Genomic DNA, 17229 nt, shown 5'->3' with positions numbered 1-17229 from the left:
GGACGGCTGATTGCCCAAAATCGAACTACTATTTACGATTGCCGATCAGCTAGTGATATATGATAGAGTCTGTGTAAGTGCTGAGTAAGTTCAGGAGGCATTTCAGTGTTCAGGTGTTTAGTCATGGCCGGATTTGAGGTTTTTCCGGGATTATTATGAAATTGGTTAAATCGGTACATAATATGTTTTTATGAAGCATAAAACTTTAACACTGTAATTAAATTTCTAAAAATTTAGTAGTACTCTTGGAGCAAAGTTTAAAGAACTTGGATTTTATAAGAATAGGATTGTTAGTGTTTAACTGAAAAATTTTTTAAATATACAAAATCACTTTAAACTTGAATTGGTTGATGAATGATTTGTTGATACTTTGTTTTGTAGCTTATTATTAGGATGGATGTTGGTTTTTCAAAAAAAAAGTTTGGGTCCCGATTTATATTGATCAAAGATGGAAATGTTGAGGCACAGCAATAAGGTGAAATAAATGAGGGAAGACCCTGATAGATAGGGAAAGGTGCCCAACTGGTTCCCACTCCTTCCTCATCGTTAATCTTCATTTCTGAGCTGCAGAGCGGCATGTCCTGGCCATTTCTCAAACGGTTAGCTTGGGGAAACGTCAACAGTGGTAGCAGGCAAAGTTGTCAAGAGCCGGGAAAACTTTCGTACGAGAACTAAGCGGGGGCTGAAATTAGGGGAAGGGGAAGGCGAATGGTTGTAAACAGGAGCAGAGCAGCTGCATATTTGAAGATATAGTTTACATGTAGCTCTCGCTTACAGCTGTTTAAACTCATTTCGATAGTTTGGTCCGAGGCAAGACCGACGAGTACACTTTAGCAGGAAACCGAGCTGGCTGCTGAGTGGTCCCCGGCAGCATTTGCATATCCCTAACCGCCGTCGCCATGCCAATCCGCCCCCCAGAGCCCCCTAATGCACTGTAGCACTCCACCGCCCTTTGTGGATGCCTGACAGACCTTTCAGAACTTGGTTCCCTAAGCATGATTGACAGGCGAATGGAGAATGGCGTGTGACAATCGTCACCAACAGATGTGTTCCATGGCATTAGATGTTAGTGTATCTGTAAATGGAAAAGTGCACTGAAAAAATGTTAAAGGCAGAAACAGATTGTTTTTAAAAATATTTTCTAAAATTGAGAACAAATTCAACTTCAAAACTGTACGAACTTAATTTTAGTTTTCAATTAAAGTAATACTTTATGTAATATTTTACGCGACGACATTTTCCCACAGTGCTTTTATCTAGGGGGCATCTGGCTAGCTGGCAGTTGTCCCTTTTTCCCCTCTCGGTGTGCAGTCTCCCTTAAGCGTTTTATATAGCCGACCGACATGCAGGGAGCAGATCCAACTGTTACGCCAATTGAATTATGCATGTAATCGCTCTTATCCTCAACGCACACTCCAGTGCAAATATATTTTTGCAGATACAGATATAGATACAAATACACAATTACTAATACGCATGCAAGCGGTGGCTGTTAATATTTGAGGAGCGTGTCAATTGGCAGTCACATTCAACTTGGGCATTCCAGAGCAGTCAAGAAGTGAAAACTGAAATTCGCACACAAATTCAGCAGTTGTTGGATTGCCCCTGAATTTTCCATATTGAATTATTGAAATGAATTATCGAGGTTTTATCCCGACCTCTCCGCGGCGAACACAACTCAATTAGTTTTCAATAATTAGACAAACAGAAAAAGCAACCAAGAAAACTCGAGGGGTGATTGTGGATTCCAATTAGCGAGGGACGAACTTCTACCCTCGCACCGGAATCCCTAAACAACCAACAAACCCACAAAACCAACTGAAGATCTTTGGAAAATATGCGCCTGATTGAATATCACAAGTGGTGGGGCGAATTCGAGTGGATTATTGGGGAGAAATGGAAAGGGCAGGCACAGGCCACTTTGGCACCTAGCGGGTTCATTAAACTCAACCCCAAAATTCGAACCCGCAAGGATAATGAACTTGGGGCTGAGCAAATTAAATATTCTCATAACGAGTATTTCAGAGCTCATCAATTTTTGCCATAACAACAGGCATTCCCTAATCTTAATGGGCCAATGCTGGGGTCAAGGAATTTCACCCTTTAATTCTAGTGGGACAGTGGGGAAGAGCAGTTGGATAAGCAAACATATAGCTGCTTGGGCTTCAAAATATATGGGGTATTAAATAAATCAAATAAACTGTGAAAGAGATTTTTTTATTATTAAAAATCTATACAATTATTTGAATTAGAATTATGCAAATCCATTCCTTCAGTTGACTTTATAATTAATCTGTTATATACATTTTAGACGTTAAATAATATGCAGTATACAAGCGCAGTGCATGCTGATATATTAAAATTTGCATGGCGAAGCGATTATTTTGGTAAAAATTAGGCAGAACTACAAAAAGAGTCACTCTTTGATCTACAGTTATATAAAAAAAGTCGGGAAATGAGTAATTGTTTACTAGACAAATGAAAAAAAGAATGACGTGGAACTTAACTCGATAAGAGTAATACTATTCTTATCAGAACGAAGTTGGGAAATTCCACAAAAACATTTTTGAATATTTAAAAAAGTGCCCTTTTAAGATTTGTAATTTTATTGGCTTGGAATATCTAGTAATTATTTGTAAGTTACTTTTAGGTATTTGAATTTTGGCTCCCTACAAATAAAATGCCACAAGTAATGACATTTGTTGCTGATATCAAAGTCAATGAATATTTTAATGGAATAGGCCCTTGAAAATACTAAATGGCTGCGCATCACTTACTTTGTTGCCGCATTCCTTGATGTAAAGCTAGCGAGACGACCGCACTTTTCCCCACTTAGTTGCACACATATTTCGCGTTTTCTGCGTTGACTTTACCGCCCAGATGGAGGAATCCCGTCCACCCCCACTTCCATCTTCCTGCTGGCAACATTAATTTGGCCCGAGCCATTTAACGCGTTGTTCGACTCGCTTCCAAGGAGGGAAGCCAAATTTTCGAGACATCTTGTTCGCCAGCTGTCAGATTTGGCTGCCACATATTTAAGAAATACGAATGCGCATCTGTTTGGCATTGCTAGCTGTGCATTTCGTCAGCCTTTTCTTTTATGAATGGATGGCCGGGGTATTAAATATTTATGGCTACCGGCAGAGGCCCATTTAATTTGACTTAAATAATAAGCAGAAAAAACAGACGACTGAAAACTGCACTCAGGCGACCAATTCAGCTGAGAAATTGGGAGCAGTTCAATAAACTCTAGATTAACGACTGTGTATATCATGTGTTCAACATTTATTGGACCCGAATCGGTGGAGGAAATGTATTTTGATTATAGCAAGTGGTTAGACGTCCTCTTTCTTGAAGGGAATTTGGTTTTCCTTTCGTTCTCACTAATCTCTTTTTTGTATCTCTGATTTCAGGACTCGGGCAATGGAACGCCGGTGACGATGCGTGTCGATTCCAAGGGCTTCTACCTCTACTGGGTCGATCAGAACAACGAATTGGACATTCTCGATATAGCCACCATTCGCGATGTTCGCACGGGACAGTATGCCAAGCGGCCAAAGGTGCGTATACTTAATTTGTAATCACTACATCTTCTGTCGATTCTTCGGTTACTTCTTCCTGAGGTTTGTCATAAAGCCCGATGCAAGATTTAATATTTGCGATCTCATTGTCATCGACTTCATCCATTAGTTCGTCAATGGGCATTACATCGCTGGATTTACCTCCCTTTTTCCTTGCACAGCAGCATTTTCCGCAGCAGACGCATCTCTCTGAAATTGAATTGGACGAAATAAGAAATATTTGTGTGGTATATGATATATGTTTTCTGGGCGGCTATGTGTGATAAGGTGTGGTTTTTTAAATAGATAAATAGCCCAACTTAAAAGAAAAATTAATTATACTGGGAACTAGTGGATATGAATCTGAGGGAACAGGCAACTCGAATGGTTTTGGGCACCGGGCACAATCGAATGCCAATTACTGGGACTGGGATGTGAACAGATTTTGCAAGAATGGGGGCACAGGTAACCCAATGAATGCCCCGTTTAGATTGCCCAGCCAAGTCACGTGCGTTGTGTCCCCATCTCTTGTTCCGGAATGGGAATCAGTAGTATCACATTGTTTCTGTGTGTGTTGCAACAGTTTTCCGTAGTGAGTTTTGCCTTCATCTGCGACACGATTTTTTCGGTTTTACACAATTTTCTTTTCATGGTAGTAGGACTCGCCTCATTGTGTGCTACTATCTCTTCTCCATGTGAGGAAGTTAATACATTTATCTTTGCAATGACAAGGCAACTTGGTTCGAGTCCTGCTTTTGTGCGCTTAAAAAGTGTTTGTGCTGGAAAAGTCATTTAAAACTTTGGCTGAAATCTTAAAGCCGAACCGGGTTCTAATCTAACCCATAGCTTAACAATCTTATTAATGATATCAATTTAATGTGTCATAAATGCTGCTCCGTTTTTCCATCAGGATCCAACCCATTATGGCATTTGTTTTGGTGGAAAAATCCTTTGGCGTAAATTCGTTTTTGGTTTTTGAGGAGTGTCGCTTTTTGTTCTCTGTATAAATCATGCTGCTCGTCCTGGGGCCACGCCCATAGCTCACCGCCCCGATAATGTTGCAGTTGTTGCTGTGAATCGCGACAGGCCCAAGGGCAAAGCCAAATGAGTTTTGTTTTCCGTTCAGTTTGCCCAAGGCAAACTAACAGCGCCCGAAAAGTTGGAAAATGAAAACGGTCTTGGCGTGACGGGAGGAATTCGGACTGTGAAAGTTGCCTACACTCTACAGAATTACCCTTTAAATTAGAAATAAAGTGTAATAATTTATAGCGGGTTAAATGAATTTTTCACATACATAGCTTAAAGGTCCTTGAAACAAGGTATTTCTTATGATGCCATTTAATATGAATAAAAAACTATAAAACTAAAGCCATCCAATTTAACAATCTAAAAACACATATTAATTGCATTAATAAAAAATCACGTTAATATTTATAGTAAAGTTTTAAATTCTCTGAAGGTAATTCATTTAAAATTTTATAAGTGAATTCCCTATTTTTAATAATCTACTTTAAAAGGATGTCAGTCGTGTGCTTGCATAAAAGCTGCTTTCGAATAAGGAAAAAACCGAAGCTTTTCCAGGGCATTAAAAGCAAATAACTTGTCAGAAATTAATTAAATGCACAGAGTGCGTGGGCGTTGACCACACCCAAACACACACACTCACAGAGACCACTGGCAAATGTGTGATTAACTGAAGGCCACGAAAAGCGTTGCATACATCCGAGAGCAACAATCTTTTGCCTTCCGCCCCGAGTGGAGTACAAATCCTAGAGATCAGCTATTTATACGATTTTATTTAAAGCACACAATTAAGATCGCTTTAAATCAGCACAAAACACTAATAACACTTGCACGAATCCACACACAATATGCAAAAGGGAACTTCTCAAACACACAGGGCACGTGGGCAGAATCATTCGCACTGGCCACCACTCTTGGTCAGGCGGTTGCACAGGCGGGTCAACAGTCCGTCCAGATCCTTGCAAATTTTGTCATCGCCCCGCCGATTCCTCCACTGCAGGGCACTCTGCACCTGCTGAACGGCTTGAACCCGGCCAAAATGCGTTTGCATGCGGGGATTGCTGCAGAACAGGCCGCTGCACTCGATGGCATTGCACTTGTGGTGCGGAGCTGGGTACTGGTGATCCTTGCACTCCATGTACTGGCGGTGGCGCATCTGGCGAAGATAGTCCCGGACTTGGCGTTCGCGATCCCTTCGGCGCATCTCCTTGATCAGCGGGGAATCCTCCTCTTTCACAGGACAGCAGATTTCGCACGGGCAATCCTTGATCTTCTGGCCATCCTTATCGTTATCCTTTGTTGGCTTGGGTTTTTTCTTGTCTCCATGACCCTTGCCCTTGCCCTTTCCCTTGTCCTTTCCCTTGTCCTTATCTTTCCCCTTTTTCTTATCCTTGTCTTTATCCTTGTCCTTGTCCAAGTCGCCACCGCCACCATCTTTGCCGCCAAGGCCATCGCCATTGCCATCTGTCTTTTCATTGGTCTCGGGATTGGAATCTGCACTTCGCGACTTTGAAGGATGTTCCTCCTCTGAAGATCTTTGTTCCGGCACTTTAATTTTTTTGTCACCCTTGTCCTTGGTTTTATCCTTATCCTTAACTTTTCCACCATCTTTTTTCCCGTCTCCGCCATCGCCCTCCTCCCCGTCACCCTTTCCTTTATCCCCCTTTCCCTGTCCGCCCTCGCCCTTGCCACCATCACCTTTGTCACCTCCACCGCCAGCTCCACCTTCACCGTCACCCTCACTGTCACCATTTTGCCCTTTGTCCCTGTCCTTGTCTTTGTCCTTGTCTTTGTCTTTGTCCTTGTCCCCATCCTTATCTTTAACCCTGTCCTTATCTCTACCCGACTCACCATCTCCTCCAACGCCATCCGGGACGAACTCGCTGCATCCCTGGGATGGCGGGTCCTTGGGATCCTTGCAGCACTTCTCGAGTGCCTCACAGAGTTCGTTCTGGCCATTCGGGTCCTGTACGAAGCAGGTCACCAGGGACTTGTATAGCTCATCGTAGTTTCGGGGCTCGGGCTCCTTGACCTCCTGCCGGGCATCCATTTCCCGTTGAAAGGCTGTGTCGTAGGGTCGTGGATCCAGCTTGTACTTGGCCCACTCGTAGTCGGTGCACTTGCTCTCCGCCTCGCCGCATTTCGGAGGGCAGTACCAGTGCTTACGACGCAGGCCATGCTTCGGAGGTTTCTCCGGCCTGGCCATGTCCATGGCTTCTTCCCTGCTGATCGCCGGAAAGCCGGCGTTGTCCTCAAACGGATGCTCGGGATCTGCTGGCTGTGGGCAGTGCAGCCAGGAGAAGGCGTTGCTCGACTTCAGCTGGCGCTTCACATTGGGCATCTTGTCCAGCTTGGCCTTCAGGCAGGCCTCATTCAGAACGTAGGCGCCGCTGGGTTCAAGGGACTTCTTCTTAAGCTGCCACTTGGGCTTAATGTTCGACTTTTTGGGCGGTTTGGGCAAAAGACTAGCCGCCTTTAGACTCTTCTTCAGGATTCGGTTGTAGAAGGCAGCCTGTGGAGTTGGGTAGCCCGACGGTCCAACGCCATACCATCCCAGAGTCTCCTTCTGGGGAATGTAATTCCACGTGGTCACAACATCCTCCTTCTCGTAGTCGAAGAGCCTCAAGCACTTGTTGGCCTCCATGGCGTCATCGATGTACTGCAGGGTCTTGCCCTCGTCGCATTTGGAGATCGGTGGTCGAATGCTCGGATAGGTTTCCTCCAGGTGCGGCTTGTTGGTCTTGCAGTTGTTCCATCGCATCCACTGGTACATGGTGGGCGGCCCCTCCGCAAACGTGTTCAGCAAGTCGGGTTCTTGGCAAACTGCGGACGCCTGTGAGCCCTGACCACCCGGAAATCTCAGAGATCCTTGAGACTGCGCCGCCTTTCTGCCCATCGTTGCGATAATTAATCTATTCTCTCCTTGGTGTCTTTATCCGATTCGGGGCCAATGTTTTTCTTTTTTTTATGTTTTAAATGCTCAACTGAGAACCAAAATAAAACACAATTATTTTTAAAATTTAGATGTCGTCTGTTGAACACATAATAAAATACTGAGTACAGTTTAGAGTTGTCAGAGGAACAAAATTGAAGAGCAATGTCAAGGCCGCCTAACAGAATTAAGGATCGTAAATAATCCACAGCAATTCAGCAATCCAAACCTACAGTTGAAAGACCGACTTTGAAAAGATAAATCTAACATAGAAACGGCATTACTCTTACTGCTGATGAAGAATGTATTTTTATTTGTACTTATTAGGATCGGAAATGCCTCATTTACTGCGTTTTAAACTTTGGATTGAAATAATAACTAAAATACAGTATAAGATTCTTTATTTTGAAAGTATCCTTAATGCCTCTTAACTAAACGACATGTATTCGCAAAATGAAATGATTCGTTTTTTATTCAATGGTCAAATTTTGAAAAAGCACTAAAAAAAAATCAATGGTATACAAGCCATTAAAACAGCTCAAAACATACACTTCTCAGAAGCACTCGCACATTCGCTGGGCAATTTTCTGACGCAGATCCTCGAGGTTGAAGATCAGCTCGTTGTTCACAATGGGATGGCGCTCCTTGCGCAGGAGCCGCTGCAGATGTTGCAGGGCACCCAGGCATTCGCAATACTCGGAGATCTTTGGGTCCAGGCAGAAGCAATTGTCGCACTCAATGGGATCCACCGTGTGCCGGGGGGCCACTGGCTTCGGGCCAGAGCACTCCATGTACTGCCTGTGCCTCATGCGCCGCAGATATTCCCTCATTTCGCGAACCTTTTCCTGGGCAAACACAGACTGCATGGTCGGGGAGATGGGAATCTTCTTGGCATGCAGACTGTCGCAAATGCAGCACGCGCAGCCCACTGGAGGACACGGCGGGCACCTGTCCTTCACCTCGTCCACCTTCCCCTCGTCGACCCTCGGGGGCTTCGTGGGTTTCTTGTGGGGTGGCTTCTTTTTTGGCGGTTTCTTATCCGGCGGTTTGGAGGACGGGTCCCCGTCTGTTGTCGGAGGCCCTTCCTTTGGTTGGTTTACGTCTGGTTTGTTCGGTTCTTTATATGATCCACTGTCGGATTCAATTGACCATTTCTTATCGGTGGTGCCTTCTGTTACTTGCTCCTTGGGCGGTATCGGTTTCTGGCCAGGAGGCTTGGGTTTCGGTCTTTCCTTATCGGGATTTTCTATATCTTTCTTGTCCGTAACCTGGTCCGTTTCCTCCGGTTTATTCTTGCCGGGTTTTTTGCCCGTTCCCTGGTCCGTTTCCTCTGGTTTATCCTTGCCGGGTTTTTTGCCCTTACCCTTATCTTTCTTATTTTCTTTGTCAGTGCCTGTATTCTTATCTTTATCTGGGTTTGTGGGTTTATCCTTGTCTTCATTCTTGCCTTTATCCTTGTTGTCTTTGGGCTTGTCCGTAGTCTTATCAGTTCCTTTATCCTTGTCCCCACCACCTGGCTGGGTTGGACCTCCAGGAGGAGCAGGACCTGGACCAGGACCTGGACCAGATTGGCCTCCTCCTCCACCTGCGCCACCTCCTCCTCCTGCTCCTCCTCCTCCTGCTCCTCCTCCTCCTGCTCCTCCTCCTCCTCCTGCACCTCCTCCTGCTCCTCCCCCTGCTCCACCACCTCCTCCACCACCTCCTCCAGGACCACCACCACCCTCCTCTTTCACTTCCTTGATCATATCTGCACAGCACTTTGCCATGGCCACACAATCGGGATCTGGTTGGGGTTTCACCTCGAAGCAGGCTTGGAATCGCTTATAGAGCTCATCGTAGTTGTGCGGCTCCCTCTCTGTTGGCACTTTCTGCTCCTTTAACCACTTTTGGAAGGCCTCGTTGTAAGGTTTAGAGTCCAACTTGTACTTGGCCCACTCGTAGGCAGTGCACTTGTTTTCCGGCTCATTACATTTCGGTGGGCAGTACCAGTGATTACGTCTCAAACCGTGTTTTGGAGGTTTGGTTTCTTTTTTCGCTATGTCCAGGGCTTCTCTTAAGCTTACCATTTTGGTGGAAGCAGCATCCACCCCCAGAGGATCATCAGGATCCACTGGCTTTTCGCAGAACCACGTTTCAAAAGCCTTACTGGGACTTAGCTTTTGCCGCACAACGGGCATCTTTTGGAGCTCCGCTTTTAAGACTTGACGGTTAAGGATATAGGGCTGACATAAGGGAGAGGGTTGGGGCGGTCTTTTTGGCTGTGGAGAATTCAGTGAGGGCTTGCGAACACGTCTATTTGGACCGCGGGCATGTCGTAGGCAGCTTGCCAATGTCCTGTTGAACTTGGCGGCCTCCGGTCGATACATCCCATCGGCCACGCCATAATAACCGAGCGTCTTCTTGTGCGGACTCAATTTCCAAATTTTAAGGGCGTCTTGCAACCTAGCATTGTGGTCCTCACAGCCTACCTGGTCTACCGATTCCAACAGCCAGTTCTTCGTCTGATCGTAACTGCACTTTGAAATCGGCGGTCGAATGCTGGGATACCGCTCCAGTTGGATGACTTTCTCGGCCTTGCAGTTGCGCTGTCGCATCAAATCATAGGGTCTGGGTATCATCTCAGACTCAAGGGTTCCGAATTCATTGCAGGGGCCCCCCGTGTGACTGGAATTTTCCGCGTCAATCCGTCGGTTGCCAGCCATATTTTTTCTACATGCGATGTCGACTTCTGCTGAGGCTTGATTTTTTGTATACAAATTTAAAATTTTATAAAATTTAAAAAATATACTTTTTTTTATCTGAATCAACTGCTTGACTTTCTAACCCCTACTGCCAAACATTAGTCAAAAACCAGCTTAAACTTCGATGACAGGTAGTACTTTGTTCCTTGATGTGCGACCCGTGATCTATTTCGGTGGGGTATTTTTAATTCGTAGAAAATTATTAAAATGTTTGGTTAGTAAAATGTAAAATTGCTTTTATAAAAAACTTTTTTTTCAAAGAGAAAAAAAATATACTTTTATGAGCTTGTGTCATGTTATGATTTCATTGCATTTGGGATTAAAAAAATGTCGTGCACAAAATTAATATTATGAGCAGCTTATAGGTTTATGTATAAGCTAAAACACAAATACACATTTCAGCTAAAAGGTCAAACGGGTAAGGAAATAGGAAAAGGGCTAGATTATAATTTATAATCAGTTGAGCCAGAACTATTATTTAAATATCATGTATTGAAATAATGCATTCTTCCTTTCATGGGGCTTCTGCTAAGTGGCGTAATGCGCTGATTATTATTTTATTAGCACATTTAAAATCAATAACTGGGATTGGGGCTGTCTAAAATTATCACGGCCAACTGGCGGCCCCCCCCCGCTCTTTGGGCCCATAATGAGCGTTCTTAAAATTCAAATTTTGAGCAGAGCCAAAAGGATTAGCAGGGCCAAAAGGGAGTCTCAGGAAGGGGGGTTTGGTGTAGGCGGGCGGGTGGAACTGCGCGGAACTGCGCGTGAGTGCCGAGCGCGAAGCGTGAGAAGCAATTAAGATAATCGCCGTAGTCATTTCCGCTTTACGCTTCGCACGGTGGCGGGCCAAAAATCCGGAGAGCCAGCGACAGGAGCTCCGGCCGTGACAGCCATTTACATTATTCTGGGGGACAAATTTGCCGGAATTAGTTTTTAGTTAAAAGCAAATCATGTCGCTCGCAGATAAACGTTACCTGTAGGTAGGCGGCGATTCGCTCTGCTTTTCCAGCATGGGTGACTTCTCGTTTATCACCGCTAAAGGGAAAGCTGCTTTAATGGCCCCCAGAGTCCCAGAGATGAAATCCAGGATGTGGAAGCGGAAGTGGAGAGGTGGGAAGCCTTTCAATTAGTCGACACAGCTGCTTGGTTCAGGCGACGCATCATCCATCCATGAGCCTGGAATATTGCGGACCAGGAAAGCTTATTAAGGGGACGATTTAAGTGCACTAAACCCAAGATTGTGGTGAATGTTATTTGAAGAATTTATGGATTTCCCATTTACATGCAGGATTTTTCTAGGTTTAAGTTCAGGAAAATAAATTATTTTGGTGAATTTTCATAGTTTTTAAATTAATATTCAGAAGTTGTATAAGTTTAAGTTCAAAGTTTTGCATTAATTGGAAGAGAATAGTTATGTCAAAACTAGATCAGGATTTTTTTAGTGTTTAGCCATGACCATGATTGGTTTTAGTCAGGTCAGGTCAGGGCTCAGGCTTAGTCAATGCTCTTATGCTCTAGTCATCCGCCAGAACTTAATTCCCCAGCTTGTGCATTCGATGAGCGAGCACAAAAGATAACATTGCCATTCCGCTCTAAACTGCCTGCCGATAAGGTTCACCCTAACTGGAGAGATTGTCAAATGATGTCCGAGCACCGGAAGCGCTGCAGGAAGACAGGCAAACACACACTCCCTCCTTCCTCAAGACATGGCCGGCCACAAAGTTAATGCCAAATTCATGCTCTGGCTTCCGCCTTAAGTCCTTCCTTGTTGCAGCCAACTGACCGATGTCCTGTGTCCAAACTATGTGTCATGCATTCGAAAGGACGTTGATAATCCCGGGCTGAACATCGCCTCAGTTGGATGTTTAAAGAGATAGATGGCTGAATGGGTGAAAAGTGTTGAGCTGAAAAGTAGAAAACGCAATTTTTTTATAGCTCAAGGATACTAATTTCAGGACTTTTAGTTTATATATACATTGCACAGTTGCTACACTTTAAACCTATAATAGTTGATACTTAAATTATATATATTCTAACTACTTACCCTCTAAAATAAGATTAGGGTCACAATAAAGATTTAAGCAGTTTTTGCGGCCTTAAGTATTATAAGAGGTAAACATTTTAATCTGATTTAATGTAAGTGGCTTTTCAATTTAAAGTACCTTAGTACCAACTTAAAGTTATTCCCATTCAAAGAAACGTATTTATAACTTTTGCAGCAGCAAGAAAGTCTTCTAAGAAGTATTCATTTGTCTGGAAAGTCTACAAATGGCACTGTTTCTTATTCGTTTTGCTTGTGTCGCGGGCTGATTTGCATTTAACCCAGTTGGCTGCGAAGTCGAAATGTTGTGTGCTCGATTGGGTTCCCCTCAGTTCAGTTCAGTTCAGTTCAGTGGAGTTGAGTTGGCTCTGTTGGGTGGGTCCTTTGGCCAAGGATGCACGTTGGCTTTCCCGGGCTCGTAAATCCATTTGTGCCGTTTAATTGAAATATGACACCCCGGTCAGCTGAGCTAGAGAATCGTGTTTGTTTGTCTGGTTTACGAGGCGGGCAAATGAATTTTGCTGCACTCGCAGGATTAGCGCGCAAGGATATGACTCCCATTTACGACTGCCTGCTGGGTCATAAAACTTCATTTCGCGGGCGTGTGCCCCCCAATCCCTTATTCCATTCGGTAATTAATAACGACCATGCTCGTCTTTCGATTGCAGGACAACAAGCTTCGCCAGATAGTGACGCTGGGCCCGCAGGACACGCTGGAGGAGAAGACGGTGACGGTGTGCCACGGCTCTGATTTTGTCAACATGACGTTCGTCAATTTCTGCTGCACACGGCGGGATATTGCCCAGGTAAGTCCAATCCTGGCCATCGTCCAACAGCTCATTATTGGCCACTTGCGCCGGACACTTGTGACAACTCAATGACAACTGAAAAGTATCGAAGGGGAAAAGCCATTTACCATTTGTGGGTCGCATGCACACAGCCATAGTTCCCAGTCATTCGGGGAATTGGGTCGAGTGTGCCACGCTAATGATGGCCATAACGGTCAGCTACCGAGCACTAAGAAAAATAATCACATATTATTTACTCTAAACATAAAAACGTTGAACACAATAAGGATGGTCAAAAAAAAATCCCTAAACTTTTATTGTTTTCGAAAACCAAAACATTTTATTTCAATTATGAGGCACAGCGGAATGATCTTAAAGTTTTCGTAATAATAACTCACAAGTCACGTAATTTCAGCTAAGAACAATTTTTGTTTTAGGGCAACAGTACGTATGCGTGATTTTCTTTGAGTCCAAAGAGCAACCCCTATAACAAATTTTTTCCAATAAATTCCTTTTGATGTGCATTTAATGCAGCAAGTCCCTAAACTTGTTATTTTATTATTATTAAATTAAATATATTTGAGTGTCTGGTAGTATCTTTTACTGTCGATTAAAGCTGTTGACTTCTTATTTGTTACCGCCCTTGTTATTTGCTATCTTATTTTTCTGCTTGTGTATTTTCCCCCGCCAGTTTTTGTTCGGGACACACCTGTGCCGAGTCGCTTTTTGTTTTGGACTATTTTTAGTGGGTCGCCGAAGGCGCGTAAAAAATTATTATGGACCACTCAGCCAACGGCGCTTTTATTGATTTCCCTCCCGGGGCGTGTCCACTGTCAACCGTTCATTCCTCTTGTCTGCCACTGTCCGTCCTGGCTTGACCTTGCCCAAAATCAATGTTTTATTTTATCAATGGTCAGCAGCCTCGGGCCCGTTCTGCTACGGTTATTATTTTTGGCACGCGTCGCGGACATCCCCAAAATAAACAAACGCAACTCGAACCGCAGGCACGGCAACAAAGGAAAATCGAATTATGAAAATGCTGAAATTTATAAACTTTTCAAAAGGAATTTTGGAAAACAAAATAAACAATATGGGCCATAAAAATACACAATGAATGCACGATAGTACGGCCTGAAAAGGAATGAAATGAACGCCAAATGGGAAGCGGTGTGCACACAATTCTGTCTGACTAACTATACATCACGCATACGCCCTGTGTTGCCACCGACAAAATATAGAAGCATTTTCATTCACATAAGCCAATCACGCCAGTGTGTTACATCACATTTTGGGTTAATTAAATTCAGGTTAAGCCAACTTTAGGCAAATATTGCGAATGGTGTTTCCTGATAAATGCTTTCATCGAAAGTTTGCCTTTTCATTTGCTTAAATCTTAATCAAATTTGGCATTTTGCGTTTGTTGGCTTGTTTAGTCTCAAACGAAATAACCAAAAACAAATATTGTTTATACGCCACCAAGGACGATTTCTAATACAGTTCCAAACCTGTCAGCTGTAAGGATGGTTTTAATTCAATATTGGTATTTTCAATAATGTCAGGTTAAAATTGTTTTAAAGAATTTGTGCTTTTCCGTATTACATTTTGTGAAGGCTAACTTTATGCCAATGTTTAAAGTTTGATTTTGGTATTTTTTCGCCTTATTACATATATTGAAAGTTTAATAATGATTGAAATAAAAAATGTAGACATACAGAATAACTTAAACCTTTTTATTTTGATTAAAGATTGTGTTTAATATTTGTTATTAAATATAAGTATGAACAGTTTTGCAACTTGATCCAACTTCTAAGGTAGGCAAGAAAATTCAGGAGATGCAGACCATGCTTGGGTGCTTTTTTGTTGTGTTTTACAACGCCCCGCCTCGCCACTTTATTTTAATCTATCTTTGCTCACATTTCGCATTCTCTTTCGGCTTTTTGCAGCTCTGGTCGGACGGGCTCATCAAGTTGGCCTACAGTTTGGCCCAGCTCAATGGTTCGGCTATTATGTTCCTGCAGAAGGCCCACACCAAACTGTGTCTGCAGGTGGACAAGAGCGGTCGCATACCAGTGAAAAAGTAATTGAAAACAAACCCCTCAATCCAATTCCACAACGCTCGATGTTCCGAGTCCTGGATCCTGGATTCCCCCCAAATTTTGGGCTTTGGGTCCCTGGCTCTTGTGCATTGTGCGTTGAAGCATTTGACAAATATTTGTTAAGTGAAGCCATCGCTGTTGAGCTGAAATTTACGCCAATTTCTATTTCGCAATTTCCCTTTTTCCTGCTGTTGCTGCTGCTGTTGCTCCCGGAACGTGGCTCATGCATCACTGACGACCACGACGATGATGACTACGACGACGACAACAACCTCATGAACAACAACCATGCTGCCTACTCCATTTTGCGCTGGTCAAATTCTGGTCGTGACCACTTTAGCATCATAAAACTTTTCGCCCAAAACAAGGAGGATCGCAAACGTGTCGAGAAGGCGCTAGACGTGACCGGTTTGCCGTCGGGGAAGGTCGATAGCATATCGGTGTCCAAATTTCAATTCGAGGATTTTTACAATTTGTACAAATATCTCACGCAGCGCTCGGAGGTCGAGCGACTCTTTGACAGCATGTGAGTGCACTTCAAAAGTAGTAATCAAACATATTTCTCCACTAAATTTAATTTAAATATATCATGGTATGGTATAAAATCAAATAGAACTAGTGTAAAAGGGAAATACATATTTTTTCGACAGCGTTTAATTGACTAAATTCTTTTGAAATACAATATGCTTTTCAACTACATGTTTTTATATTTCTTGGTTTTAAAAATGTTTGAAAAGTATAATTATTGACATGGTTATTTAATTGAGAGTATTAAATATTTATTTGAATTTTCTTTTGAGTTAAATAACTATTTTATCAGAATCAGTGAGATAGTATTAAGGTGTTTATTTGAGTGCTTTGCGGTAATGATCATGATATCCAATTATATGTATTACCTTCTTGATTCTCCCTCAGTGTTGGCAACTCGAAGCGCAAGTGCATGTCCATCGCCCAGTTGGTGGAGTTTTTGAACAAGACGCAGCGCGATCCCCGGCTAAACGAGATCCTCTACCCGTATGCAAATCCTGCCCGCGCCAAGGAGCTTATCCAGCAATACGAGCCCAATAAGTTCAACGCACAAAAGGGCCAGCTCAGCCTGGATGGCTTTTTGAGGTGAGACTTGTCAGACTTGTTGCTACTTGGGATTGGGACTGGGACTGGGACTCGGATTGGGATTAGGAGAAGGTACATGTCAGCAGATGGGGCCACTGGATCCACTCACTTTGGGGGAACTCTTCTGGGCGTGACAGCTTATCAGACGCAGTGCAAGCTGTTTTAAGGCTGTTAGCGTCACTTGAAGGACCTCTCGAGTGCGAGTGCGAGTGCGAGTGCGAGTGCGAGTGCTAGTGCATATGCATATGCATATGACGTTGCGCCGTTTTTGTTCTCGGCAAAGTGGAAAAGAGGAAAAGCTGTTTTCAGGGGAACGGTTGTCAGGGGACTGTAGTCTACCCTGAGTGGTTTAGCAGTCGTGAAAACTCGCAGTTTACGGTATCAGCCAGCAGCTAAGGAAACTAAGGAGGCAAACGACAAAGGACGTGCCAAAAACTGACGCGTCCTTCAGCTGAAACTGCAAACTGTTCAAACCCTTTAACTGCCGTCGACTGGGAACATGTATTAAAATGTAGACGAAATATATTTAAAAGCTAGCTATATTTACATAATTATATATAGATTTTCTTGTTTTTGTCCTTAAGCATTAAGTTGTGATATATATGGGCTTATCCTATAATCCACCATACCATCTAATCTCCGCCTTACTAATCCATCACCCACAGGTACTTAATGGGCGACGACAATCCCATCATGGCGCCCAACAAGCTCGATCTCTGCGACGACATGGACCAGCCGATGTCGCACTACTTCATCAACTCCTCGCACAACACTTACCTGACGGGTCACCAGCTGACGGGCAAGTCCTCCGTCGAGATTTACAGGCAGTGCCTCCTGGCGGGTTGCAGGTGAGTGGTGGGAAACGCACTTAATCCGGATGCGGATGCGCTTGCGGGTAGTGGGTCATTCAGTTGGTTGGAATGCAAATGACG

The 17229-nt window shown here is 43.7% G+C and overlaps 3 protein-coding genes across 8 annotated transcripts in view; 1 reads left to right on the top strand and 2 right to left on the bottom strand.

Moving 5' to 3' along the window:
• LOC108148840 (1-phosphatidylinositol 4,5-bisphosphate phosphodiesterase classes I and II) overlaps window positions 1-17229 on the top strand; it is a 47070-nt gene that overhangs the window by 20563 nt on the left and 9278 nt on the right. For all 5 annotated transcript variants that reach the window (XM_017276169.2, XM_017276142.2, XM_017276152.2 and 2 more), the window contains exons 3-8: window positions 3414-3560; window positions 12969-13106; window positions 15032-15165; window positions 15525-15710; window positions 16100-16297; window positions 16963-17145. In XM_017276169.2, the coding sequence (XP_017131658.1) occupies window positions 3414-3560; window positions 12969-13106; window positions 15032-15165; window positions 15525-15710; window positions 16100-16297; window positions 16963-17145 (986 nt within the window). The remainder of the gene's footprint in view (window positions 1-3413; window positions 3561-12968; window positions 13107-15031; window positions 15166-15524; window positions 15711-16099; window positions 16298-16962; window positions 17146-17229) is intronic.
• LOC108148885 lies at window positions 3567-7641 on the bottom strand. 2 transcript variants are annotated; one of them, XM_017276201.2, is made up of 2 exons: window positions 6435-7637; window positions 3567-3770 (listed from the first exon to the last, which is right to left on the bottom strand). In XM_017276201.2, exons 1-2 carry the CDS (start codon window positions 7477-7479, stop codon window positions 3571-3573), a joined length of 1245 nt encoding a protein of 414 aa, XP_017131690.1. In that variant the 5' UTR covers window positions 7480-7637; the 3' UTR covers window positions 3567-3570. The 2 variants fall into 2 exon arrangements, with proteins under 2 accessions (XP_017131690.1, XP_017131681.1); XM_017276192.2 differs by lacking the exon at window positions 3567-3770 and having other exon boundaries at window positions 5337-7641.
• LOC108148875 lies at window positions 7900-10349 on the bottom strand. The gene has a single exon (XM_017276180.2). It carries the CDS (start codon window positions 10215-10217, stop codon window positions 8070-8072), a length of 2148 nt encoding a protein of 715 aa, XP_017131669.1. The 5' UTR covers window positions 10218-10349; the 3' UTR covers window positions 7900-8069.

The sequence above is a fragment of the Drosophila elegans genome, unplaced genomic scaffold, assembly GCF_018152505.1.
Source record: "Drosophila elegans isolate 14027-0461.03 unplaced genomic scaffold, ASM1815250v1 contig_814, whole genome shotgun sequence".
Lineage (NCBI taxonomy): Eukaryota > Metazoa > Arthropoda > Insecta > Diptera > Drosophilidae > Drosophila > Drosophila elegans.
Note: the sequence above shows the minus strand (reverse complement) of the source record. Positions and strands in the feature narration are given on the sequence as shown.